The sequence below is a fragment of the Hyperolius riggenbachi genome, chromosome 9 (genome assembly GCF_040937935.1).
Source record: "Hyperolius riggenbachi isolate aHypRig1 chromosome 9, aHypRig1.pri, whole genome shotgun sequence".
In the NCBI taxonomy this organism is placed as follows: domain Eukaryota; kingdom Metazoa; phylum Chordata; class Amphibia; order Anura; family Hyperoliidae; genus Hyperolius; species Hyperolius riggenbachi.
Window position 1 is genome coordinate 258,916,320 of NC_090654.1, and position 27,766 is coordinate 258,944,085.

A 27,766-nucleotide genomic window follows, 5' to 3' on the forward strand; every position below is an offset into this window, starting at 1 on the left:
ATTTATTTAAAGGTAGGCAAGTGCTCCAGGCCAATTTTTTTTTTAGCACATCTTTTTATTTCCTATTTGTTACATCTCATTGTTACTACTAAATAAAAAAAAAATAAAAAAAAAAAAAACTTTCACAAGACAACTCCCACCCAGGCAGACTACTTCAAACTTCTGCCAACGGGCCGACGGTACAGAACTATCTCCTCCAGAACTACTAGAACACATTCTTCCCTCATGCGGTCCTCCACCTGAACTCCAACTCCCCCCACCAGGCTCATCCGCAGGTCTCTTGCCTCTAGCCAGTGATCTGAACTCTCGCCACTCCTGGTCAACACTGCCCCACCCTAGCCGCTAGGGCTCTCGATGAAATTCCCGCTTACCCTCAATGTATGCTGCTATGCCTATCCAAATGGACATTTTTAGATTTGTCAAGTACTGTCTATGCGGCAGTGCCTATGCCATGTCTATAACATCCAATTCCGGGTACGATTATTAATGTACTTGATAAAATCAGTTCTGATTACACCAGATTTATCAACATAAGGAGAAAACAGAGCGGAGTTACCTTTCCGCTCACCTTTGTCGGTAACGTTCTTTCCTTTCTTTCCGCCACTCTTCTGAGTCACTTCCGGAATCTCGGCTTTCTCATAGTTGGTGACTTCCTTTTTCTCGATGACGGGCGGTTCAGTGTTGTCCATCAGGGGGATGTACACGGTGGGCTGAATCAACGGCTCATCCACCAGCGCTGTAACTGAACACAGCATTTCCAATTATAACTCGGCAAGCGTTGATGATCAAGGAGAGCATGCCAATCAGTGGCTTTGCTTTAAAGAGACTAACAAATTTTTCAGCCTTAGTTCTTCTATCCTATAAGTTCCTATGCCTGTTCTAATGTGCTCTGGCTTACTGCAGCCTTTCCTAATTGCACTGTCTCTGTAATAAATCTTATCTTCTTTCCTCTGTCGTGTCTGTCGGGCTAAAGGTCCGTACACACGCCGGACTGGAGGCAACGACGGGTCCGTCGTCACCTCCCGCTGGGTGGGCGTTCCAGCGACAGTCCGGCGTGTGTACAGTCTGTCTGCAGACTGATACGGCTGTTTCTGAGCGATCCGCCCGGCCTATCACAAGCTGGTTAGTTTGTTTGTAAACACTGCCTAAAACTGTTAATTACAAGCCAGGATTGCAGCAGAGAGTGGCAGAAACCGCACAGAGGGGCACAGGAGAAAATAAGGAATAGAATGGTATGCTTTTTAGTGTAAGAATATTAGAGTACAGTTTCTCTTTAACAATAGAGCTAAAAATTCATAAACCAAAAAATAAATAGCAAAATCGGCTTAGAAACCACATATACTGATTTTGCATGCCTTTCCACAATCCAATGCTCTATTTTCATATAATTTTTGGAAAAATATTGCCATTCAAGACAATGTTTATAGCAGTATATTTAATCCTGTTATAGAAGCTGTCTGTTAGAGTAAGCAGACATTGTCCCGCCCTCCCAGCCGCTGGGAGCTACAGGAAGTGTAGAAGGCGTCTGGAGGCTGGGTAAGTATTCTCTGCTGCAGGGGAAGGGGGGGGGGGGGGGGTTTGATTTTCAACCGGTTGCTCAAGCAACCATCAAGCAGTAAGTATCTGGCATCAGGCAACCCCCACCTGTGCCGGATACTGGGGACTTTGCTGTAACTACTACAGAAGAATTGCCTGCAGAGTTTCCGTGGTGATCCACAACGCGCTGATCTGAAACAAATCCCCTTCAATCTCACTTACGGTTTTCTATTTTCTGCCGTTTCTTCTGAGCAGATTTCTTGGATGAGCCAAACTCCTGAGGCTTCACCTCTGCCAGAGGAATGACGGACTCCTGCTTCTTGGAGGGAACCACCTGTTCAGTCCTCGGATCAGGGCTGATGGGGGAGTCGTCAGCTAAAAAGAAGAGGTGAAGAAAACGTAAAGTGAAACTCTGCAACTGCTGAGTAACTGCTCTTTACTTTGACAAAATTTCAAGGCAAGGCATTTCAGTTTGTTAATATGCAATACACGATAACAGTTGTTCCACAGGGTTCCCAACAGAGACTGTGGTGTTTGTACATGCAAGCCCACATTTGCTGCTATTCAAAGAAGGGGTTCATTTAGATCAGGGGGGTAACCAAACCCTGGGTCTGTGGGCCAGTGCTGGTCCATGGGCCTTTCACTACTTTCATAAAGTACATCAATGTGCAGCAAGAGTCACTAGGTGGCGCCATGCTCTCCTTACACAGCCCTCTGTTGCACTCAATGAGAACCTGCATCGGCAGCCAGCAGCACACACACACACACACACACGCAGCACACACACACACACACACACGCAGCACACACACACACACACGCAGCACACGCGCAACACACACACACACACACACACACACACACACACACACACACACACACACACACACACACACACACACACACACACACACACACACACACACACACACACACACACACACACACACACACACACACACACACACACGTTTTCTTACTCTAACCTTCCCACCGCAAACTACCAACCTCTAATGTCCTTTGCCCAGCACTAACCTCCAGTGCAGTTTCTAGGCTAAAATGCACCCAGGGCGAGGGTGTAAAAATTGCGCCCCCCCCCCCCCGCGGCAAGGTATGGGTGCCCGCAGTATAGGTTAGCCAGGTCTAGTTGCACTCAGTACAGATTCCCCCAGAATAGGTACCCCAGTATAGGTAGCCAGCTATAGGTCCCCCCAGTATTGGTAGCCAGGCATAGGTGGGCCCGTATAGTTGCCTCCGGTATAGGTTAGCCAGGTAGGTGCCTCCAGTATAGGTAGCCAGTATAGTTGCCCCCAGTATAGGTTAGATAGGCAGGCGTCCCCGGTATAAATTAGATAGGTAGTAGGTGCCCCCAGTACAGGCTTAGCTAGGTGGGTGCCTCTAATATAGGTAGCCAGAATAGTTGCCCCCAGCATAGGTTAGATAGGTAGATGCCCCCAGTATAGGTTAGTTAGGTAGGTGCCTCCAATATAGGTAGCCAGTACAGTTGTTACCTGTATAGGCTAGCTAGGTAGGTAGGTGCCCCCAATACAGGTTGGATAAGTTAATGCTCCCACTATAGGTTAGATAGGTAGGTGCCCCCCAGGATAGGTTAGATAGGTAGCTGCCCCAATATAGGTTAGGTAGGTGCCCCCCAGTATAGGTTAGATAGGTAGCTGCCCCCCAGGATAGGTTAGATAGGTAGGTGCCCCCCAGGATAGGTTAGATAGGTAGGTGCCCCCCAGGATAGGTTAGATAGGTAGCTGCCCCCCAGGATAGGTTAGATAGGTAGCTGCCCCCCAGGATAGGTTAGATAGGTAGCTGCCCCCCAGGATAGGTGAGATAGGTAGCTGCCCCCCAGGATAGGTGAGATAGGTAGCTGCCCCCCAGGATAGGTTAGATAGGTAGCTGCCCCCCAGGATATGTTAGATAGGTAGCTGCCCCCCAGGATAGGTTAGATAGGTAGCTACCCCAATATAGGTTAGGTAGCTGCCCCCCAGTATAGGTTAGATAGGTAGCTGCCCCCCAGTATAGGTTAGATAGGTAGGTAACCCCCAGTATAGGTTAGATAGGTAGGTGCCCCCCAGTATAGGTTAGATAGGTAGGTGCCCCCCAGGATAGGTTAGATAGGTAGGAGCCCCCCAGGATAGGTTAGATAGGTAGGAGCCCCCCAGGATAGGTTAGATAGGTAGCTGCCCCAATATAGGTTAGGTAGGTACCACCCAGTATAGGTTAGATTAGGTAGGTGCCCCCCAGTATAGGTTAGATAGGTAGCTACCCCCCCAGTATAGGTTAGATAGGTAGGTGCCCCCCAGGATAGGTTAGGTAGGTGCCCCCCAGGTTAGGTTAGATAGGTAGCTGCCCTAATATAGGTTAGGTAGGTGCCCACCAGTATAGGTTAGATAGGTAGCTGCCCCCCCAGTATAGGTTAGATAGGTAGCTGCCCCCCCAGTATAGGTTAGATAGGTAGGTGCCCCCCAGTATAGGTTAGATTAGGTAGGTGCCCACCAGGATAGGTTAGATAGGTAGCTGCCCCAGTATAAGTTAGGTAGGTGCCCCCCATGATGGAGGGGGGGAGCCACAGCCGCGGGGAGGGCAGCCCGACCTCTCCCTCCCTCTCCCCGGGCCGCCCTCCGTGCGATCCCCCCTCGGACTCACTGCAGAGTAATGCGCAGGGAAGCGCTATAGAAAACTACTCACCTCGCTGGCTCCAAGCGCTGCTCTCTCGCCGCCAGTCTCATCTCTCCATACACGCTGATACACACACACGCTGCTTCCTGTTTAGCTGGAAGCAGCGTGTGTGTGTATCAGCGTGTATGGAGAGAGAGGAGACTGGCGGCGAGAGAGCAGCGATCGGAACCTGGGAGGTGAGTAGTTTTCTATAGTGCTTCCCTGCGCATTACTCTGCAGTGAGTCCGAGGGGGGATCGCACGGAGGACGGCCCGGGGAGAGGGAGGGAGAGGTCGGGCTGCCCTCCCCGCGGCTGCGGCTCCCCCCTCCATCACAGCGCCCCCCTCCCAGCAGCGCTCAAGTGCGGGGGCACGGGCCGCACGGCAGTAGAAACGGCCCTGCTAACCTCACCCATTCCGATGCATAACACTGCCCTGTAACCCTTCCTGATGGCTAAAACTAATCACTAACCTTTACCTGTAACAGGTCAGGCTCCCCCTCCTCCCCCTGCATCCAACACCCCTCCCCAGGCCCACAGAAAAACTCTAGACGGAGAAGCGGTCCCTGGGCTGAAAAAAATCCCACCTCCTCCAAGGTAGACGCAGGGATTCTACTGTATTGAAGGAATGCACAGGAGCGCGACGGGGGAAGAGCATACGGCCAGACGACGACAAACAGACCGACGGATTTACCGCCTAGCGGAGGATTGAGGCAGCCTGGGACGGCGGTGAGGGAGTGAACAGCCTTCCGTGGGCTGGAAGAAGCCTCAGGTATGTATACAATTTTTTCCTTTCCCCATCTCAGGTGCACTTTAAGGTGGCCACACATCATGCTATTTTTTTTAACTACTTTCAACTCAAGAACTACATCTTTCTTATTGTAAGATTTTCAAACTTCTGTGTCACACACACAATCAATTTTTTCCCAATTATGGGAAAAAGTAAAAAAAAAAAAAAAAGATTGAAAACTCATTTTTCATTAAAATGTATCAGAAAAATCCACCAGTTCCGATCTTTTTTTACCCAAACGAGGAGAAAAACTAAAAGATGGAAATTTTATTAGAACCCCTTTTTTTAGGCTCATCACATTTCTCCTAAATCTGACAGTGAACACTAAAAAAGGTGAATGAGTAATTTCTTGTCGGATTTTTTTTCTCCAGTTCATATGGGCTTTCATCCGTGTACGTATTTTCGCGTCACCAGTGAGTGGGGTGCCGGGAATGGCTCTCCCCGCTGCCGCAAAACTCCCTGGCGACGTTAAAGAGAAACTGTAACGACAAAACGTCCCCTGGGGGGTACTCACCTCGGGTGGGGGAAGCCTCCGGATCCTAATGAGGCTTCCCACGCCGTCCTCTGTCCCTCAGGGGTCTCGCTGCAGCCCTCCGTGCAGCGGTGACGTCAATATTTACCTTCCCGGATCCTGCGCAGGCGCTCTGACGGCTGTCGGCTCCGAAGTAGGCGGAAATACCCGATCGCCGTCGGCTGTTCGGAGGGCTGCAGCGAGACCCCCGTGGGACAGAGGACGGCGTGGGAAGCCTCATTAGGATCCGGAGGCTTCCCCCACCCGAGGTGAGTACCCCCCAGGGGAGGTTTTTGATGTTACAGAGTCTCTTTAAATAGCATTCCAACTCAGAGTTCTCGCAACTTGGAGGGAGATGTAATTTGAGTTCCGGCAACCACCTGGGCACCAAATTATTCTTATGCGCCCCACGAACCATTACATTGCTGTTATAGGTGCCTGGTTTAGTTTCATCCTACTTTAACTACTTGATGCATGCCGTACAGTACATTCACAGCCCTGCAAACTTCACAGGATGCACCAGGGCCGTGAATGCAAGTCTGCAGCGGCGTGCAGCCGACGCGCGCTCCCGTCCGTGCAGCTTAGCGGGGAGGTTAATGAATGGGACCGCAATTCCCATTCATAAATCTGAGTCCCCGACTCAATGAATACCGGCGTCTACGAGACGCCGGCATTCATTGCATCTTCCCGTTTCACTGCCACGCATTACTTCCGATTCACGTGCTTACGTACGTGAATTGGAAATAATGACTGAGAACATCTTGTGGCCAAATAATAAATTACACCGAAATTCATTTTTATTTAATAAAAATCTCCACACTCTACTTTTATAATTAAAGAGAACCCGAGGTGGTTTCTAATGATCCTAATAGCACACAGAGGCTGGGTCTGCATATACTGCCCAGCCTCTGTTGCTATACTGATCCCCCCTAGGCCCCCCCTGCGCTCTGCTGTGCCCCCATAGATCACACAGCCGTGCTTGCGACACGCAGCGTGTCGCAGCTGGCTGTTTACCTTTGCCAGTGTCAGTCTTGCTGCTCCCCCACCTCCTCCATAGCGCCGCTCTCCGACTGCGTCCTTTCCCTCCAATCAGCGGGGAGGGAAGGAAAACGGGCGGGGAGTGGCGCTATGGAGGAGGCGGGGGAGCAGCAAGACTGACACTGGCAAAGGTAAACAACCGGCTGCGACACACTGCGTCGCTAGCACGGCGGTTTGATTTATGGGGGCCAGCAGAGCGCAGTGGGGGTCTGGGGGAGAATGATATAGCAACAGAGGCTGGGCAGTATATGCAGACGCAGCCTCTGTGTGCTATTAGGATTATTAGAAACCACCTCGAGTTCTCTAACTATTTCTCTCCCACTCCCTCCCATAGAACCCAAACTTTTTTTTTTTTTTTTTTTTTTATATAGGCGAAAAAAGTGTGTAAGTGTGTTCGGCTTTTTTATATAGGCGAATAAAGTGTGTTTGTTTTTTGTATATAGGCGAAAAAAGTGTGTGTGTGTGTGTGTGGACTGAACTTTTTTAAAATTTATGTCAAGGCGGTATATTACTATTCATTTGTAATTTATGGGCTTGTAAATAGTGATGGACGCAAAACTGAGAAAATGCACCTTTATTTCCAAATAAAATACTGCCGCAATACATTGTACTAGGGACATTTTTTTAAACGTTGCAATAACCGGGACAAACGGGCACATAAAATGAGTGGCTTTTATCCACAGTAGAACGTTCTATTTTAAAACTATAATGGCCAAAAACTGAGAAATAATGCAGTTTTTCAATTTTTTCTTATTCATGTTAAAATGCATTTAGGATAAAATTATTCTTAGCGTACTGTACCTCCCAAAGAAAGCTTTTTTACATTTCGCTGTGATTAGTAGTGATTAAGTTATCGGCGAAAGAATGGGAGGAGCGCTGACAGGTGAAAATTGCTCTGGTCCACAAGGGGAAAAAACCCTCAGTCATCAAGTGGTTAAAGTAATGGTAAATAAACTCCATTTCTCAAGCACAGATTTAATGTAAGCTACTTTACCATGAAAACATAAAAACATTTAAAGACTAGAAATAAAATAAAAAACATAAAAAGATCCCAGTTACCCCATTTCCCAAGCCCAGGTGTTTACCCCTCCTTATGCGCAAAAAGTCAAACAACAGAGATTCTAAGGGATTTTTAACATTAGCCAACATGTCCACGAACCAGATTTCATGCATGAGTTATGAATTACGGAATGCCGTAGGGAAGTGGCAGTTCAGCGCATTTCAACGGCGCTAGTTATGATTCAACCGACGGGAAACTGCTGTGCGATTAAAAGCTCCCAGATGCATTACAAGGTAACGCTCTGGAACGCTTTGTCTAATGTGTCAATCAACGTTCATGTTGCCTTTCTAACCGCATCCTAGGTGTGTTCCGTCAAAAAAGACAGAACAGCTCCCAGCATGAAAGAGCCCTTACTCTTCCCAACTCTGCACACAAGAAAATGTTGCAATCCTTTAGGTGCCCATACATTACTTGATTTATCTGTATGATCGACCAATCGATTTGATCATTTTAATGGGAATGAGGGATAATCTGTTATGTTCCACTCTGCTCGATCGAAATTGGCAAATACTTGGTCGAATCGACCAATTTATTGTTCACATGATTTCGATCAACTAAATCAATTTTTTGTTTCAGAGCATGGAGGTACACAATCATTCAGCACGATTAGTGAAGAAGATTCGCATAGGATCTCGTCTGTAGTGTGTGGGCCACTAGTCGATCGATTTTTGATCAACCACACACAGTTAATCACCCAAAGTTGTTGGCTTAATCACTTAACCCAATAGAAAATTGAGTGCCGTATGCTACCTTTACGGTCTCTGTTAGGCATACTGAGATTTCTCCACTTCCTGTCTAGACAGGAAGTGCTCATATAAGCGGATACAGGAAAGCAATAAAAATACCAAGGCGGTCCTAAACCCTGAGAACAATCGACAAACCTAAAATAAATCCTGAAAACATTAACATTGAGCTGAGCAGCAACACAGCCAGCATGCAAGCAAGCTGATAATATTAGAGGGAACCCGAGGTGAAAGGGATATATATACGCTGCCATAGTCATTTCCTTGTAAACAATGCAAGTTGCCTGGCATCCCTGTGGCTCTTCTGGCATAAGTAGTGCGAGTCGAAACCCTGGAATAAGCCATATGGCTAATTCAGTAAAAGCCGAGTCCACTTTTTCAGGATCTTTGGCTAAAATATTAGATACACAGAAACCGGAGGATTGCCAGGCAACTGGTATTGTAGAAAGTAAATAAATATGGAAGTCTCCATATTCCTCTCACCTCGGGTTCACTTAAACAATCCCTTCCCCCTCACTTCCAGTCCCTCAAAAAAAAAAAAAATAATAATTTAAGATTTCTACCCAGCAAGAGTACAAGTGGAGATTTCCATACCGCAATGAACATACTGCTTAAAGAGACACTGAAGCGAAAAAAAAAATATGATATAGTGAATTGGTTGTGTACTATGAATAATTACTAGAAGATTAGCAGCAAAGAAAATATTCTCATACTTTTATTTTCAGGTATATAGTGTTTTTTCTAACATTGCATCATTCTATAATATGTGCAGATTACACAACACTCAGCATTCAAAATGAGTCTTTCAGAGCAGTCTGTGAAGTAATGACCTCTCCTCTAGCAGAGGAAAAGTAAATAGTCCAGGAACAGTTGAGATAATAAAAGTCAGATAACAGCCCTCTCCACAACTAACTTAGTGGGAGAGCTTAATGGCTTGTTTGCATAGAGATAACAACTGGAGTTTCTCAACTCTTCCTGTACTGGAAACAATTAGACTGATGTATCTGATCTTAATGTTTTATTTCTTAGCTGTGCTACACATACAAATCATAATATCATCTTTTTTTCGCTTCAGTGTCTCTTTAAAGGGAAGGTTCAGGGAGTGGGTAAAAAAAATAAAAAAAACATATCCACTTACCTGGGGCTTCCTCCAGCCCGTGGCAGGCAAGAGGTGCCCTCGTCGCCGCTCCAGAGGATCCCGGTGGTCTCCGGTGGCCGACCCGATCTGGCCAGGCCCAGCTGCCAGGTCGGCCTCTTCTGCGCTCCAATCTGCGCCTCACGGGGGCGCGCTGACATCATCGGACGTCCTCCGGGCTGTACTGCGCAGGCAGTACAGCCCGAAGGATGTCCGATGACGTCAGCGCGCCCACGTGGAACGCAGAAGAGCCAGTTGTTGGAGCGCAGAAGAGCCCGACCTGGCAGCCGGGCCTGGTCGGCCACTGGAGACGACCGGGAGCCTCCAGAGCGGCGGCAAAGGCACCTCCTGCCTGCCACGGGCTGGAGGAAGCCCCAGGTAAGTGGATATGGATTTTTATTTTTTTTACCCACTCCCTGAACCTTCCCTTTAAAGCAGTAGTCTTCCCTCACAGAGGGGCGGGGGAGAGTCAGAGAGCCGCAGGGATTGACGCGCATGGAGGCAGAGCTACAGCTCAAAGCTCTGCCTCCAAGAGCAGCAAAATCCACAACCAAGAAAGTCGTGGATTTTTGCCCGGCATTTGGGGGGTTTGCAAACAGCTTTCTGCCGCGGGGATGCAGCGTTTTAGCAGAGCTGAAAGTGCTAAAGTTAAATATTGAATAAAAAGTGGGATTTTAAGAGGCTTCAGTGTCTCTTTAAACGGCCACTGTAGTGAGAGGGATATGAAAGCTGCCATATTTATTTCCTTTTAAACAATACCAGTTGCCTGGCTGCTCTGTTGAACTATTTGGCTGCAGTAGTGTCTGAATCATACCAGAAACAAGCATGGGGCTAATGCTGTCAGATCTGAAAATAATGTCAGAAACATCTGATCTGCTGCATGCTTGTTCAGGGTCTGTGGCTACAAGTATTAGAGGCAGAGGATTAGCAGCATAGCCAGGCAATTAGTATTGCTTAAAGGAATACTGTAAGGTGGGGGGGGGGGGGGGGTCTGGGAAAAATTCATTCAACTTACCCGGGGCTTCTAATGGTCCCCCGCAGACATCCTGTGCCTGCGCAGCCACTCACTGATGCTCCGGCCCCGCCTCCGGTTCACTTCTGGAATTTCAGTCTTTAAAGTCTGAAAACCACTGCGCCTGCGTTGCCGTGTCCTCGATCCCGCTGATGTCACCAGGAGCGTACTATGCAGGTCCGGTATGGTCTGTGCCTGCACAGTGCACTCCTGGTGACATCAGCGGAAGCGAAGAAGCGGCAACGCAGGCGCAGTGGTTTTCAGACTTTAAAGTCTGAAATTCCAGAAGTGAACCAGAGGCGGGGCCGGAGCATCGGTGAGTGGCTGCGCCAACACAGGATGTCTGCGGGGGACCATTAGAAGCCCCGGGTAAGTTCAACTCATTTACCCCCTACAGTATTCCTTTAAAGAGGAACGGTCACGAAAATCTTAGAATTTAAAATACATACAAATAAGACGTTAGCTTCTTCCAGGGTGAAAATGAGCCATAAATTAATTATCTCCTATGTTGCTGTCACTTACAGTAGGTAGTAGAAATCTGACATTACCGACAGGTGTTGGGTTAGCCCATCTCTTCATGGGGGGATTCTCAGCATGGCCTTTATTCTTTACAAAGAAATTCCCTGAAAAAGATTTATGCAAGGATGCTGGCCAGCCTCCCTGCTCACCGTACACTTTTTTGGCAGTTGGACGGAGCAACTGATATTCACCAAGTGCTTTTAAAAATAAAACTGTCGGTAATGTCAGATTTCTACTACCTACTGTAAGTGACATCAGTATAGGGGAAAAGTAATTTATGGCTCATTTAACTTCGGAAGAAACGTACGGTACTTCTTATTTGTATAAGTTAACACATATTTTAAATTTTAAGATTTTCGCGACAAAGGAAATAAATATGGCAGCCTACATGTCCCTCTCACTTCAGTTGCTTCAGTTGTCCTTTAAAAAATAATGTATGTTTATGTACGGAAAACATTAATCTGGATGGGTTTTAAAATAAAGAGTTATATTTCTTGAGTTCAGTTAGTGCCCCTTTCCAATAAATGTGAATTTGTAATGCGGTTATTTGCATTGAAATTAAAACCAATGCATATTAATGGATGATTTTCATAGAATGTGAATTTGCAATAGCTGTATGATAGAAAAAGTATGGATTGCAGCAAAAACAAAGAACAAGAACTATGGATTGCATATTGCAGATCTCTGCAGCACGCATCCATGTTCCATCCTATAATAAATAGCTGCATACGGATTTCCATGTTAACATTCACGGACATCAGCATACAGGCAAACACGCAGAATGCAATATGCTAGTGCAAATAGATCCTTAATTTACCTTTGTAGGCCACACAATATTTGTTAGAGTTCCAGCTGAATTGGATATTTTTCTCTACACCCTGCCACCTCTTATGATTTGTGTATAGTCCTAGCACTGGCAAAGTGCTGAGCCGCCTGGCACCAGTTAACATAGTGAACAACACTCTTGCCTCACAGTGTTCACATCTGGAACAGGACAACATTTGCATGTAATATGTATGCTCTTTCCCTTGCTTCTGTGGGTTTTTCCAGACCCTCCAGTTTCCCCCCACACTCGGCAAGAGAACAAGTGGAGATTTCCATACCGCAATGAACATAGCTTAAAGGACAACTGTAGTTAGAGGGATACAAAGGCTACCATATTTATTTACTTTTAACAATACCAGTTGCTTGGCAGCACTGCTGCTAAATTTAGCTGCAGTAGAGTCTGAACAACACCATAAAAGAGCATGCAGATAATCTGGTCAGATCTGACAATGTCAGAAACACTTGATCCCTGCTGTTAATCTGTTGTGGCTGGATAGTTTAATGGTTAAGGGCTCTGCCTCTGACACAGGTGACCTGGGTTAGAATCTCTGCTCCGCCTGTTCAGTAAGCCAGCACCAATTTAGTAGGAGACCTTGGGCAAGACTCCCTAACACTGCTACTGCCTATAGAGCACCCCCTAGTAGCAGCTCTGGTGCTTTGAGTCTTTGAGTCCGCCAGGAGAAAAGCGTTATATAAATGTTTTGTGTTTGATCTGCTGCATACTTGTTCAGTGTCTATGGTTAAAAGTATTAGAGGCAGAAGATCAGCAGGACAGCCAGGTAACTGGAATTTTTTAAGAAAAAAAAAAATATGTCAGGCTCCAGCTCATCACAGCTGCCATTTAACTACTCCCTCCCCCCCCCCCCTTTTTTTTTTCTTTTTGCACTTCATTCCAGCATTCAGACATGCTAATACTTACAAGCTGAGGAAAATGTATGTGTCTTGGAAATGCACTAAACAAAATCAGGGCTGTGGAGTCTGTACAAAAATCATCTGACTCAGTTTATGAAACTTCCGACTCCAGGTACCCATTAATTCTCTGGAACAAATACAGCAGCTGCTCCAGCTGACATACCCTTTTCCAAGCTGCATATATTTGCATATATTGAGCATCACCTCAGCATTCTTTGCATCTTATTGACCATATCTACCCCGAATGAGAGAAGCAACATGCATCTAATAGATTCTAATCCTGTAGCGCACTGCTAAATACAAGGTTGGGGTTCCCCCTTAAATGTACTGTGCTCTGTGACTGTGGAAGCCTTCTCGGTTTCTCTGCCTCATAGATCTGCCTTTAATAAGGGCAACACTTTTTGCTAATGACAAGCTATGGGCTGTCTGTTTATATAAGCCTCTTCCTTCAGTGTAAGCCGATGAAAGGAAACAGTGTGTCATGCGGCATTAGGCAGGCTAAGATGTGGCATCATAGAGAATTATGGAGTGATGAGGAGACACCTAGTCACCAGGAAGAGAGCGCATGACCCCGCCCAGCATTCCCCTCACAGACATTACTGAGGTCATAGGTCATCGCCACGTCTACCCCCCATCTCCCAGAATTTCCTCAGCTACAACTTCCAACAACTTATACTAGCTGCAGAGGCTCATTCGGCATTAAAGGGAAACAGCAGTGAAAGTAACAATTAATACAATTGCTTGTATTTTACAATATTAATTTATAGATTATTTAGTAAGTGTTTGCCTATTGTAAAATCTTTCTTCTCTAGGATATATCACTGGTGGTGAAATCTTGAGTTCTGCCATGTGACCTGTACAGAATGATCACTTACTGAGAGTTCTATGCACAGAGGGAGATACTGCTGGCTTGCCAGTTGGAAAAGCCGTTATTTCCCACAATGCAATGAGGTTCACAGACAGCGAACTGTCAGGACCATGGTCATGACATCACACTGTGGAAGGGGTTTCACCACAATATCATCCATACAGACCCCTCTGATGATTTATTCGAGAAAAGGTAAAGCTTTCTCCTGGAAAAGGGGGTATTAGCTGCTGATTGGGATGAAGTTCAATCCTTGGTTACAGTTCTTGTTTAACCACTTAACGACTGCCTAAAGCCGATAGGCGTTGGCAGGTCGAAGTGGCGTTTCCATGGAAACTGTTCCATGTCAGTTCACGGAGGGTGTCTCCGTAAACAGCCTGCGAGCCTCCGATCACAGCTCGCAGGCGATATGTAAACACGGGGAACAAATCCCCTGTGTTTACATCATACGGCGCTGCCTCTGATTGGCCGGGGATCGCCGGCATCTGATAGGCTGAAGCCTATCAGAGGCGGTACAGGACGAATCGCCGTCCTCTGCCGCCCATGAAGCGAAGGGAGGAATATCGCTGCGGAGGGGGGCTTTGAGGAGAGGAGCTTCCCAAACACCCCCCCCCCCCCCCCCGCTCGGCCACACAGAGTGGCGGCAATCAGACCCCCCCCAGCAGGACATCCCCCAAGTGGGGAAAAAAGGGGGGGGGGGTTTACATTCATTTTCTTCTTACAGTGATCCCTTTCAGCTCTGACAAGATTTTGTCAGAACTGAAATATATCAGTTGCTGTCAGTTATATATATACAGCTGTCAGTAACAACTTATTGTGCAAGGTAATGTCCATGTTTCCCTATGGCTCAAGGGTGTGATATTTCAGTTTAACAGTGTGCCGACCAGGAAGCTGTTATGGGGTAGTGGCCATTTTTAAAATGGAGGACGGAGAATTCCACTGATCACAGTGGACAAATGGGACGCAGGAGAGGAGAAAGAGATTAAGTAGTAGACTACACTGGAGGCAAGTATGACCTGTGTATGGTTATTTTGACTTTTTATTTTCAGTTCAGGTTCTCTAAGGCAGATTAACACAGTTGAGCACCATGCCTGTAAATTAGATCAATAGATTCTGCCACCACACCAGAAGTAACACCTGGTACATTGTGTCTTAGGACCCCTGTAGTGATTGAGTTCTGAAATCTGGCTGCTTCTGCCACGACTCTACCCACAATGCACTCTGGGAGGTGATGATGCAGACCTCTGTGCCACTGAGCAAATCAGAATCAGCTAAACACCACCCAGCAGCCTCCTGTCTGCCTTATCCCTGCCTCTCCATATTGTGCAGACACTAGCAATGTGTAATTGTATGAATGGTAATGAAAGGCTGCCTTCCATTGTTCCAGAGCTATTTATGGCTGTATCATTTCCCTGCCCTCCTACATTCTCCCATTCAGTAACACTCAGAAATATTGCAGTGCAGTAAAATTGCCCTGTCTTCTTCTAGCAAGTACCACAAATTGGGCTATTAGCGCAAACCGCAGAACCCAAGTAGCGTGATCGTTAAGTTCTTCAATTTAAAGGGAACACGACGTGAGAGATATGAAGGGTGACATGTATTTCCTTTTAAATAATGCACATTGCCTGGCTGTCCTGCTGATCCTCAGCCTCAAGTACTTTAAAGCAGAGTTCCCCAACCCTGTCCTCAAGGCCCACCAACAGTGCATGTTTTGCAGAAAACCACAAACATGCACAGGTGAGGTAATTAGTGTCTCAGCAGAGCTGATTATCTACCTGTGTGGATTTCCACAAAACATGCAGTGTTGGTGGGCCTTGAGGACAGGGTTTGGGAACACTGCAAAGGATACCCAAGTCCTAAAGAAAGCCACAAATTGAGTGTGAGTGTGTGCGTGTGTGTGTGTGTAAACTTACTGCACCTCCCTTGGCCCAGTATCTGTCTCTGTTTCCCCATTATTGCTCCCAATGTATGGGTCCTGGTGGGCGCCTTCTGACCTGGACATACTACGCTGCGCATGCACAGTATGTCCATAGAGCACCTGGGGTCCCCGACGAGCGTGGCCTCACGGCGCCCAAGCGGACATACTGCGCATGCGCAGCGTAGTATGTCTGGGTCTGAGGGTGTCCACCAGCACCCATACGATGGGAGCAATAACAGGAAAACTGAGGCAGACGCTGGGCCACGTGAGGTGCAGCACACCTAGACACACAGACAGACAAAAAGTAAATTTTTTATTTTTTTTTAAACAAATCTGACAAGATTAGGTGAATGCTTGTTTCAGGTGTGTGATTTAGACAGAGACAAAGACAGAGAGAGAGAGAGATAGAGACTCAGATCATCATAATTTTATCTATCAGGGTCTGCAAGACATCATGGGTAGAGGTTCAGTGGGGCGATTTTCTTAAAAGTGGACACAGCTCGATACATGTTTTAGCTGGTTTAGCTGTCATCGGGAGGCTTTAAAGTGGACCTGAACTCTTGCACAGGACACTAGGAAAACAGAGAAATGAACTCTGTGTGTGTTTAGAGTAAAGAGCCTGTCTAATTCCCCATCCTCTGTAAGTAATCACAAGTGTAATTTGACCTCTCGGCTGTGTTAGCACAGAAATTCAGCAATCCTCAGCAAAAATAGCGAATAGGTCAACACAGGATATTAACCCTTTGTCTGCTTCCATAAAAGCATGAAGTATACACACTGCAGATTTATTGCAGGAGTTCTGCAATGTTTTTCCTTATTGTGCTGTTGTATATCTTTTGGCGCAGAGAGGAAGTTCTGAGTTCAGGTCCACTTAAAGGGAAGGTTCAAGCAAAAAAAAAAAAAAAATGAGATTCACTTACCTGGGGCTTCTACCAGCCCCATGTAGCCATCCTGTGCCCTCATAGTCACTCACTGCTGCTCCAGTCCCCCGCTGGCAGCTTTCTGACCTCGGAGGTCAGGGCCACATTCCATACATTTTTACGCATTCCAGCTAGTGCAGGAACAAAAATTTACGCGTTTCACCACTAACGCGTAAAAATGTATGCGTTAATGTTCCTGCACTAGCGGGAATGTGTAAAAATGTACGCAATTTGGCCCTGACCTCCGAGGTCAGAAAGCTGCCAGCGGGGGACTGGAGCAGCAGTGAGTGACTACGAGGGCACAGGATGGCTGCATGGGGCTGGTAGAAGCCCCAGGTAAGTGAAACTCATTTTTTTTTTTTTGCTTGGATCTTCCCTTTAAGAAAAAAAAAATATCTGCTGAAAGAACAGCTATAAAAAGTCTAATAAAATGGCCCTGCACTATTTATCTTCCCCCCCCCCTTTTTAAAGCGGAACTCTACCTGCCACTATTCAGCAGTAGAGGTGGTAGCGAGTGCATGTGTCATTTTTTCGGCGCATGTCACATGAACAACTTGCTAGAGGCGCCATGCTTTGAGAACCCCGCTTTGCAGATACTCGTTTTTTTAGGTGCTTTATGAAGTGGCTTACATTGCTGCGAAACGCATTGCAACAATTGGTTTAACTATCCTATTTTTTAATAAAATAAAATATTGCAAATTTGTGTTTACAATTCTGGAGGCAAGTCAACCGCTACCTCTTGTTTTAAATGGTTTTTAAAGTATTTTATGCCCCTTGGCACCTTGGCTGTTTATCCGACTTTAGGAAAAAGAGGCAAAGCAATCCGGCACTGTTCATACATTTATTGGCATTCTGTGGTAAGCGCTTGTGGCCGTGCTGGGAACCATACAAGGCACAAAGCCAGCATAATGTTCAAATGACGTTTCATAAGTTCACACATACCATACCTTGTGGGGTGGAGGTGGTGGGGGAGAGGTGGGAGGTGCCTTAAAGAGACACTAACATCAAAAATATCCCCTGGGGGGTACTCACCTCGGGTGGGGGAAGCCTCGGGATCCTAATGGAGGCTTCCCACGCCGTCCTCTGTCTCAAGGGGGTCTCGCTGCAGCCCTCCGAACAGTCCGGCGACAAACCCGACTGTCAATTCAATATCCACCTTTGCTGGCTCCAGCGGGGGCGCTGTGGCTGCTTTCGGCTCCTAAGTAGACGGAAATACCCGATCTCAGTCGGGTCCGCTCTACTGCCCAGGCGCCGGAGACCTGCGCCTGCGCAGTAGAGCAGACGCGACGGCGATCGGGTATTTCCACCAACTTCGGAGCCGTCAGAGCGCCTGCGCAGGAGCCGGGAAGGTAAATATTGACGTCACCGCTGTACAGAGGGCTGCAGCGAGACCCCTGAGGGACGGAGGACGGCGTGGGAAGCCTCATTAGGATCCGGAGGCTTCCCCCACCCGAGGTGAGTACCCCCCAGGGGACGTTTTGACGTTACAGATTCTCTTTAAGCCCTTACCACAGAATGCCAATAAATGAATGAACAGTGCCGGATTTCTTTGCCTTGTTTTCCTGATATTTTACCTCATCTTCATCCGATGCACTTTCACAGTGTTATGTGGCAATACCTTCCGGATCCCAGACACTGCCAAATTCCATGTCATCATCTCCCGCCTGGACTACTGCAACACCCTTCAGTCAGGCCTCCCTCAGAAGAGCATTGACCCCCTAAAATCCATCATAAACACAGCTGCTAGAATCTACTTCTCCCACCGTTCTGTCTCCACAACTCCCCTGCACAAATCTGTTTAATGGCTTCCGATCCGCTTCAAGGTCCTGGGTTTGGCCTAAAAAATCTATACATAAGTCCTGCCCAACCTACATCTCTGACCTGGTCAGCAGATTCACACCTGGCTGCAGACTTTACTCCAACAACCTCCTTCTTACCACCCCATGCACCTCGCACTCCCATGCACAACTACAGGACTTCACTAGAGCTTCCCCATCCTGTGGAACTCTCTCCCACTGCCCATCAATCATGCTTGCCCACACAAAAGCCCTCAAAAAACTCAACTCTTCAAGGAGGCCTACCCCACCTCACCGCTGCCCTAACTCTCTTTGCTGAGAAGCTCTCGACACAGCCCCCCTCCTTTTGTGTTGCCACCCCCTTCCTCTACATTGTAAGTCTTTAGCAGGGCCCTCTCTCCTTGTGTATCATACTTGAGCACTCTACCCACAGAATAATGTAAATTTGTATTATTGGGACTACTTCTCTAGTGTATGATCTGGCATGGTCTATCTTACTGCTCATTATCTGTCCCTCGCTCTATGAAGCCCCAAAGGTAATGTAGGCATTACTATACCTGTTCATAACTGGGTTTAGACAACTTGCTAGAATAGAAAGACCTCTGGCGACTGTACAAGCCCATGCTAGACTTCTTGTTAATTAAGGACTACCATAGGTGTCAATGGTTACAATTAACCCAACATACGTCACAATACCTGTTGATTCATCCAATTCCAACCTGTATACAATTTGAATGTAAGCCAGAATTGCATTTCTTTGACCATCCATTTTGCTCTGTCCCTTCACCTCAATACGTGGAATGAAATTATTAAAAGGCCAGTGAAGTATCATGAAATTATTAACTACATACCGTGTCCATTCTTCTGTTTCTTCTGCCCCTTGCTCTTCTTGGAGCTGGTGATCTCGGGTGGTGGAGTTGGCTGCTTGGTTACTGGAACCGTTTCTGGTTTCTTCACAGGAACCTTTGTGCCATTAACTTCCTTATTGACGGGCTCCTCGACAACGGGCTTGGGCTTCTTCTCCTTCTTCTTGCGTTCCCGCACGCTGATGGTCTCTACAGGGAGTACAGAGGCAGGAACCACATGCTCCTCCTCGCTGGACAGAGCATCCCCCAAATCGAAGTCTCGCATGGCCGTCTCAGAATCTGACTCGTGAAGGTTCCCGTTCTGAGATTCTTTCTTCTTGTTCTTTTTTTTGTCGGTTTTCTTTTTGTCTATTTTAGCAGGAGGCAGCTTCTGGTCTTTCTTCTGCTTGGCAAGGACCTCATCGTAAGAAGTCTCCTTGGTGAAGAGCCAGAAGAAGAGCAGGAGGGCAGTGATGACCACGATTGGGAAAAGGACGATAAAGTAGGTTGACTCGTAGAACTCCATTGTGCTTTCTTAATCTTGTGTAATATGTCTTTCTACTGAAAAATAAAAGAAAAAACAAACTTTACTTTTAAAGTGGAATAACTTTAGCAAATACAATTAACATGTCAAATATAAATCCCTACTTGAGTACTTGCTTTGGACTTCTTTTGATACCTTTTATAAGACTTCCACCTGACCTACTGGATAATGAACAAACATTTCTTAAGGGGCCCATACACTCAGCCGATTTTTGGCCGATCGATCAGTCGATTGCAAATCGATTGACCAATCGACCGATTTGCGTCTGATTTTGATCGATTTCAATCGATCTGGCAGGCTGGAAAATCTAGGTCGATCTGTTGAGATTTCAAACTAAAATCTATTGGAAACCTGTTCCTAGTAAAAATGTTCCTAAACACATCAGATAGATCAGAAATCTATCTGATGATCTATCTGCTGCTAATCTAACGAGTGTATGGGCACCTTTACTGGATACTGTACATCCAAACCAGCAAGGAAATGTTAAAGGGAACCTGAAGTGAGAGCCAAATGGAGGCTAAAAAATTGCCTGGTTGTCGCACTGCTCATTTACCTTCAGTACTGTCCAAGTCCTACAGCTGGAACAAGCATGTAGCCAGTGGAGCCCAAGTCCTAAAGCTAGGGTAAGGATGCAGCCAGTGGAGCCCAAGTCCTAAAGCTTGGGTAAGGATGCAGCCAATGGAGACCAAGTCCTACAGCTGGAACAAGCATGTAGCCAGTGGAGCCCAAGTCCTGAAGCTAGACCAAGGATGCAGCCAGTGGAGCCCAAGTCCTAAAGCTAGGGTAAGGATGCAGCCAATGGAGACCAAGTCCTACAGCTGGAACAAGCATGCAACCAGTGGAGACCAACTCCTACAGCTGGAACAAGCATGCAGCCAGTGGAGGCCAAGTCTTACAGCTGGAACAAGCTTCCCAGTGGAGACCAAATCCCACCCCTGGAACAAGCATGCAACCAGTGGAGACCAAATTCTAAAGCTGGAGCAAGCATGCAGTCAGTGCAGACCAAATCCTAAGGCTGGCACAAGCATGCAGCCGGTGGAGACCAAGTCCTATAACCTACATATTTTTATTTACTTTAAAATAAGGAATACAAAAAAAAAACTTTCATATCTCTCACATTTTATTTTGGTACTTTCTGATGACTTCCACCAGTTTGATAGCAATGCTCGACCGTGCCCTTCTCTCATAGACCAGCGGCTGCTCTCTGGTTTACATACGAGCAGCAGAATAAGCAGGACTTTGAAAACATTCAGGCTGATTTATTTACCGTAAGCCTATTTACAAAGGATAACAAGTTTATGCTGCGATGCACTTCATGAACCCAGTGGACAGTAGCCCGGAGGGAGGCTGGTATGAGATGCCAGTGACATGCAGGAATAAGAAGAGTGCCAATAAAGAGTACCTGTCCCCTGTACACAATAGAGAAGTCATTATTACCAGCAATACCGCATTAAAAGGGATCCTGTAGTGATTACAGAAGTGACAATGTAATCTGTGAGATTGTTTCCCTTTCAACAGCATTGTGCTGGTATCCCCTCAAGTAATCTGTGTTCCTATCCAACCATAAATGTCCCTTTTATACTATATCAGTTGTGGTCAGTTGCAACTGAAAGGACAACTGGTATGCAGTGCAGTGTCCATGTTTCCCTATGGCCTCTTTCACACTATACTCTAAAAACTGAAGATTTTTCCCAATGCACAGCTGTGGAGAAAACAATACATTACGGGCGAACTCATACACGTTTATATGCAAATTGTAACGCGGATTCGCGTACGTTTCCGCATATTTTTGTAAGTATGTGAATTTAACCATGTCAGTGCCTGTGTGCTTCTACATTGATTTAAGGCGAAACCGTACAGGAATTTGCATGGAAAATACGTATAGCAAAAATGCATGCAAATTTCCTATCAATTACATTGTGTGCGAATTCTGATGGCTCTGCTGTGCAGATTTTTCCTGCACAGCAAACCGCACAGATTTCCTGACAAGTGGAAACAGGCCCATTTACTATCATTGGCTATGCGAATCTGCATGCAGAAAACGCACGCAGATTCGCTATAGTGGAAACGACTATTTCCAACATGTTCAATCTGATTTCCGATCGATTTTCCGTAAACTTCTATGGAAAATCGATTGGAAATTAACATCCATCGATGTTGGAAATAGTCGATCTGACAGTCAATCTGTCAGAAAATTGTATCGTATGTACCTAGCATTAGAGTTTGGCCAGATTTACAAAGCTTGCTGGTCTGACCAGCAGGTGGAGCTGTTAAATCCCATTTGCATTTTGGAATTTTACAGTATTATTTTTTCTGATTTTACACTAATTTTGAATTAAATGGACAGCTGAAGAGAGAAGAATATGAAGGCTGCCACAGTGATTTCCTTGTAAACAATGCACATTGCCTGGCTGTCCTGCTGATCATTCTGGCATCAGTAGTGTCTGAATCACACTCACCTGAAACAAGCTTGCAGATAATGCCAGATTGTTGTCAGAGCGCCTGATCCAAATTCAAAAAGCTTTATTGGCAGGACCAAATACATTTAGTATTGCCAGAGCAAAACAAAACATTAACATGGGGGGGGGGGGGGGGGGATAAGGGAAGGATATAGGTATACAGTCCATAGGAGTGTGGAGGATGTTTGCTCAGGGTCTCTGGCTAAAAGTATTAGGTACACACGATACAATTTTTCCTTTAGATCAAAAATAAATTTACCATTGTCAGATCATTTCCAACATGTCCAAGCTGCTCCCAATAAAGAAAGCAATAGATTCCAAAATCAGACATGTTGCAATTTACAGAACAATGGGAAATTTCCCATCGATCTGATGGGAAAAATTGCAGTGTGTATTATGCTAGGTACACACTGAGATTTGCTTTTCGATCGATTTCCGAGCATTTTCCGATCGATTTCCGTGCACTTTAATAGGAAATCGATCGTAAAATGCTCGTAAAACGATCAGAAAGCAAATCGGACATGTTGGAAATAATCGATCTGACAGTAAATCGACCAGAAAATCTCATAGTGTGTACCCAGCATCAGACATGAGAGGCAAAGGATCAGCAGGACAGCCAGGCAAAATGCATTGTTTAAAATTAAATAAATATTTCAGCCTCCATATACCTCACTTCAAGTTTAAATTTAAGCTGTTTTCTATTAGGAAACCTAATAAAAGCAAGAAGTTTTCAATCAGGATGATACCATTTATTGGCTAACTAAATATCATCCTGATTTAAAACGTCTTGCTTTTACTGATGGCTAACACGGTACAATACCCTACTGAAACCTAATAAGAGAAATAAAAAGGGGGACAAAATCACAGTACATATCCTTTAAAAGACATGAAGTGAGAGGGATATGGAGGCTGACATTTATTTCCTTTTAAATAGTACCAGTTGCCTAGCAGTCCTGCTGATCTCATTGGCTGCAGTAGCGTCTGAATCACACACCGGAAAAAGCATGCAGCTAATCTAGTCAAACTTCAGTCAGAAGCATCTGATCTGCATGCTTGTTCAGGGTCTATGGTTAAAAGTATTAAGCCTGACTTAAAGCACACCTGAAGTAAGGATATGGAGGATGACATTTATTTCCTTTTAAAAAATACCAGTAGCCTGGCTGTCCTGCTGATCCTCTGCCTCTAATACGTTTAGCCATAGACACTGAACAAGCATGCAGCAGATCAGGCATTTCTGACATTATGTCAGAACTGACAAGATTAGCTGCATGCTTGTTTCTGGTGTTATTCAGACACTACTGCAGCCAAATAGACCAGCAGGGCCGCCAGGCAACTGGTATTTTTAAAAGGAAATAAATATGGTATCCTCCATATACTTCTCGCTTTAGGTTCCCTTCAAGCCAGCTGAGGCTGCAGAGAAGGACCGGCTCAGCTGACAATATGGCGGATGTATGGCACCCGACACCTAACCTACGAGCGCTCAGACAGACCGATCTACCCATCCCCAGGAACGCCACTCCCCCCAATCCCACTGTTTGCACCGCTCCCCCACCTGCCATGTGACGTCACATATGCACCGCTTGCTGTCCCTTGCCCGCTCCCCCCCCCCCTCCATGACACAGCTGACGTGTGCAGACCGGCCCAGAAATGTCGCACAAGGGGATCAGCTCCTGATTGCACACGGGCACCATGAGTTGGGCATGTGTACGCACTTTAGAGGCAGAGGATTAGCAGGACAGCCAGGCAACTTACATTGTTTTAAAGCGTACCTGAAATACGTTTTTTAAAGAGGAGATTAATTTAACTGGGGGCTTCTCCCAGCCCCCTGCACCTTCTTGTCCCGTGCCGCCGGTACACAACCATCCTCCAGTCCCTCGCCACAGCTGAGCTTTTCTTTGTTCAGTCACCGTCCACTGCGCATGTGCAGCCCTGGCCTTGCTCCCGTCGCTGGGAGAGCCGCACAGGCGCAGTAGCGTTCGACTTGTAAGTCAGTGAAGAAATGGAGCTGCAGCGGGGGACCGGAGGATATTTAAGGACCTGGTGCGGGACATGACAGCTGCGGGGGGCTGGGAGAGGCCGCAGGTAAGTGAATCTCTTTCTTATAAAAAAAAACCTACTACGGTATCGCTTTAAAGGGAATAAAAATGGCAGCCTCCATATTTCTCTCACATCAGGAGTCCTTCAAGGGGTATACAAGCTGAACTAAATGGATTGCATTTTTCCCAAAAAATGTGGAATCTCCCTTTAAAGTGGATCCGAGATGAAAAACGAACTATAACAAGTAACTTGTCTATATATCTTATCTAAAGTTTAGATAGTTTACACAGCAAATTTAGCTGCAAACAGCTTCAACAGAATAATATTATTTCTTCCTGTGATACGACAGCAGCCATGTTGTTCGTAAACATTACACACGGCAAGCTTATCTGCATCCTCAGCACTCAGCCTGTGAAAAAAAAAAAAACCTAATCCCCCCCCCCTCCTCCGCCTCTGAAATCCCTGGCTAGTAATACCTCCCCCTACTCCTGCCCAGACTGAGCTTCCATGAGCCCATGCTACTGTCTGAAAAAGCCAAGGCTCTCTGAAAAACTGTGGGCGAGGCTTGTTTAGTTTATAGGGAATTAAAGTATTAAAACAAAAACAAAAAAGTATTTGGCTTGAGGAATGCCCTATAAACAATAGGAAAGGACCACAATCATGCAATGAGTAAAGGTTCATCTCGGATCCACTTTAAGCAAAATGCATGCTGACATTGTCCTGTGATGTGTTCCATCCCAGCTCAGTACAATCCCCGATCTGTCAGCTGCCCGTGTACTAGGAGGCTCCGTCCCTGACCGTCGTGTGACTACTGAGGATCCAATCCGTGCCCTGCCCAGGCTCTGCCAGGCTCCCAGCGCCTTGTAAAAGCAGAGAGGCAGCACAATAAAGAGAGTTTTTGTGAGACCTAATGACAGCTCAGCCATGGTGAAATCCTTTTGCTCTTCACTTGATTAACCTGATCCAATCAGACTATTTGCTCAACACCATAATCTCTGCAATGCCCTCTAGGTAAATGCTTGTCATTCCTGTGCTGCTGCTGCTGTAGCAGACATATGTTCCAGGCTTTAAAGGGACCGGCTGCTGAGCGGAGAGGAGCAACGTGGTTAACTACAAAGCTGAGTAATAGCTGCTAAAAATACTTTCATCTCTTGCCTTTGATAAAAGGGAGACGAGAGACACGGCTGCTTAATGCCGCGTATCGTGTACAATAATACAGCTCATTAATCTCTGAGCGCCGCGCAGGAGGCGTGAGCGGCCACACCCTCCTGTCAGGGGCCATTCACAGATCCGGCAGGCTCACAGTTCAAAGTGAACCTGAACTCTTGCAAAATGAAAACACACAGAAATGCACCCTGTATGTATTTATTGAGTTTAGCCAATCTAATTCCCCCTCATCTGTGACTAATCACAAGTTGTAATTTGATCTCAGCTGTGTCAGCTGGCTACCTCGGAAGAGCAGCTACTCTGTAAACACAGGATGATAACCCCATGTCTGCTTCCATGAAAGCAGGAAGTAGAAACCGAGGCAAGATTCACAGTGGTCAGTTGCTTAACTCACGCGTTATAATAATGACTGAACTGCAAAGGATGCTGGACATAGACTTTAACCTCTGTAAGACCGCGTCACGCCGATGGGCAAGAACCCAGTGGCTCCCCCAGGACCGCCTAACGCCGATCGGCGTAAAGTCCTGGGGGAGTGTTTTGCAGGGAATCGCATGCACCGCTGAGCGCGCATCCTTGCTTGTTTAGTGGAGCTCTGCCTTCAGTCTCCTAGCGGCTAGAAGACTGTTAGACGGCGAAGCTGCTGTCTTTTCTGCCTGTACAGCGCTATGATCTAAGGCAGCGCTGTACTGGGGACAGCCAAGTGACACAGCTGACCCCCTAGCAGGCTCAGGGGCGATTGGCTGTCATAGGCTGAAGCCTACGACAGCTGATCACAAGGATTGGCTGGCGGTGGGTGGGAGGGTAGGCTGGGAAGTAAAAACAATTTTTTTAAAAAATGACAAATTTATTTAAAAAATAAACCGATAAATATTTATTAAAACAAAAATAAACAGTGGGGGAGCGATCAGACCCCACCAGCAGAAAGCTCTGTTGGTGGGGAGAAAAGGGGTGGGGGAAATCACTTGTGTGCCGAGTTGTGCAGCCCTGCAGCGAGCCCTTAAAGCTGCAGTGGCCCATTTTGTACAAAATGGCCTGGTCTTTAGGGGGGGGGGTTTAAGCACATGGTCCTTAAGAGGTTAATACAAAGCCTGCATGCAGCCAGTTAGAATATAATGCGATTATAGTTACAGCAGGGTACTGTGACCAGGCCCAGAGAATTGTACGATCAGTGAGAGGACATGCAGAATTATTCTGTAATGCAACTGAACACTGAACAGGGCCTCAGTCTCAATAGAGTGTGCATCAATTGAAACATAAGCATGATCAAGGCTATGGAGCCATCGATGCCCCGCTGCACCCCCTACACACACATTCGTATTTTTGTCGCCAACATCTTGCGCATCGCTTTAGAGAGTGTATGTAGTCATGTCATTAACTGTCCTCAGAGGAGCTCAAAATCTAAATCCCCACCACAGTTTTATGTCCATAGTAGTCTAGGGCCAATTTTAAGGGCTCTTTCACATTAGAGCAGGCATGCACGGGGCGGTCCTGCTAGCGACGCAATCTTGTGATGGCGTCCAACTGAAGCCTCCCACCTGAATGCTAATGGCTGCTAGATGTGGTATGGCAGGTAAAGGGTGTATGACAGTGCATCCTGATTGGCTGACGAGCACCTGCTGACCAATTTCAAATGTAGCTGGATGCATGTACTGCTGTGTTCTATTGCTTGTGTGTGTTGAATTTAGCATTCAGTATGGAGGCAGTGTTGGTGGGTTTTCTGGATGTGAGAGGTCCAGAGCCTGGGTGTGAGAGGTCCAGGCCCACCTGCACTCCCCTCCAGGTATCACGTGTTGGCCTTGGGGCCCCGGCCAGTGAGAGAGGTCCGGGCCCCTGGCCATCAGGTGAACCAATCGTGTGTTTTTAAACGTTTCTACGTTAACCAAGGAAAAATGAAGGTCCATAGACTTTCATTTTACCTTTCACACCAGACGCTGCGTTTCAATGCGTTGCGGTACGACGCACCCGGGAGCTTTTTATCATCGGTAATCAGCGGTTTCCCATCTGGTTAATTACTACCACTGCTACTCAGCGTCGCACCGCAACATCCCAACAACACGCTGCAGCCTATTCAAGGCAAACGGCTCCTGCACTCGTTGTCTCATGTGAAAGAGCCCTTAGGGGAAGCCAATTAACTTATGTGTTTTGTGGATGTAGGAGAAAACCAGAGTGCCTAGAGAAAACCCAAGCAGACATGGAGAAAATATACAAACTCCATGCATAGAGTATCCTGGCTGGGATTCAACCAAGAACCCAGTGCTGCAAGGCGAGAGTGCTACGCCACCATACTGCCCATGACTATTGTGCTGCCTCTCTGTTATTAGCTCTGCTGTTCGATTATAAAAATCGTTTTGCATAATCGATTGTTTCCTTAAAGAACCGGTTGATTGACATAGCAAATTTTTTCATGGGCATGGCTGTAACTGGTTTAGGTACGATAACAAGTTGGATTCTTTAGTACTGTGACTCACT

At 46.4% G+C, this 27,766-nt stretch overlaps 1 protein-coding gene across 16 annotated transcripts in view; it reads right to left on the reverse strand.

Annotated features, from left to right (window-relative positions):
- The window catches only part of KTN1 (kinectin 1), a 185,665-nt gene that overhangs the window by 110,896 nt on the left and 47,003 nt on the right, over positions 1–27,766 (reverse strand). For 9 of the 16 annotated variants that reach the window (XM_068254390.1, XM_068254393.1, XM_068254387.1 and 6 more), the window contains exons 2-4: positions 19,097–19,651; positions 1,759–1,911; positions 557–742 (exon numbers count right to left, since the gene is read on the reverse strand). In XM_068254390.1, coding sequence (XP_068110491.1) covers positions 557–742; positions 1,759–1,911; positions 19,097–19,616 — 859 coding nt within the window. In that variant the 5' untranslated portion in view covers positions 19,617–19,651. The remainder of the gene's footprint in view (positions 1–556; positions 743–1,758; positions 1,912–19,096; positions 19,652–27,766) is intronic. The other 7 variants (XM_068254395.1, XM_068254399.1, XM_068254397.1 and 4 more) reach the window with 1 other exon arrangement.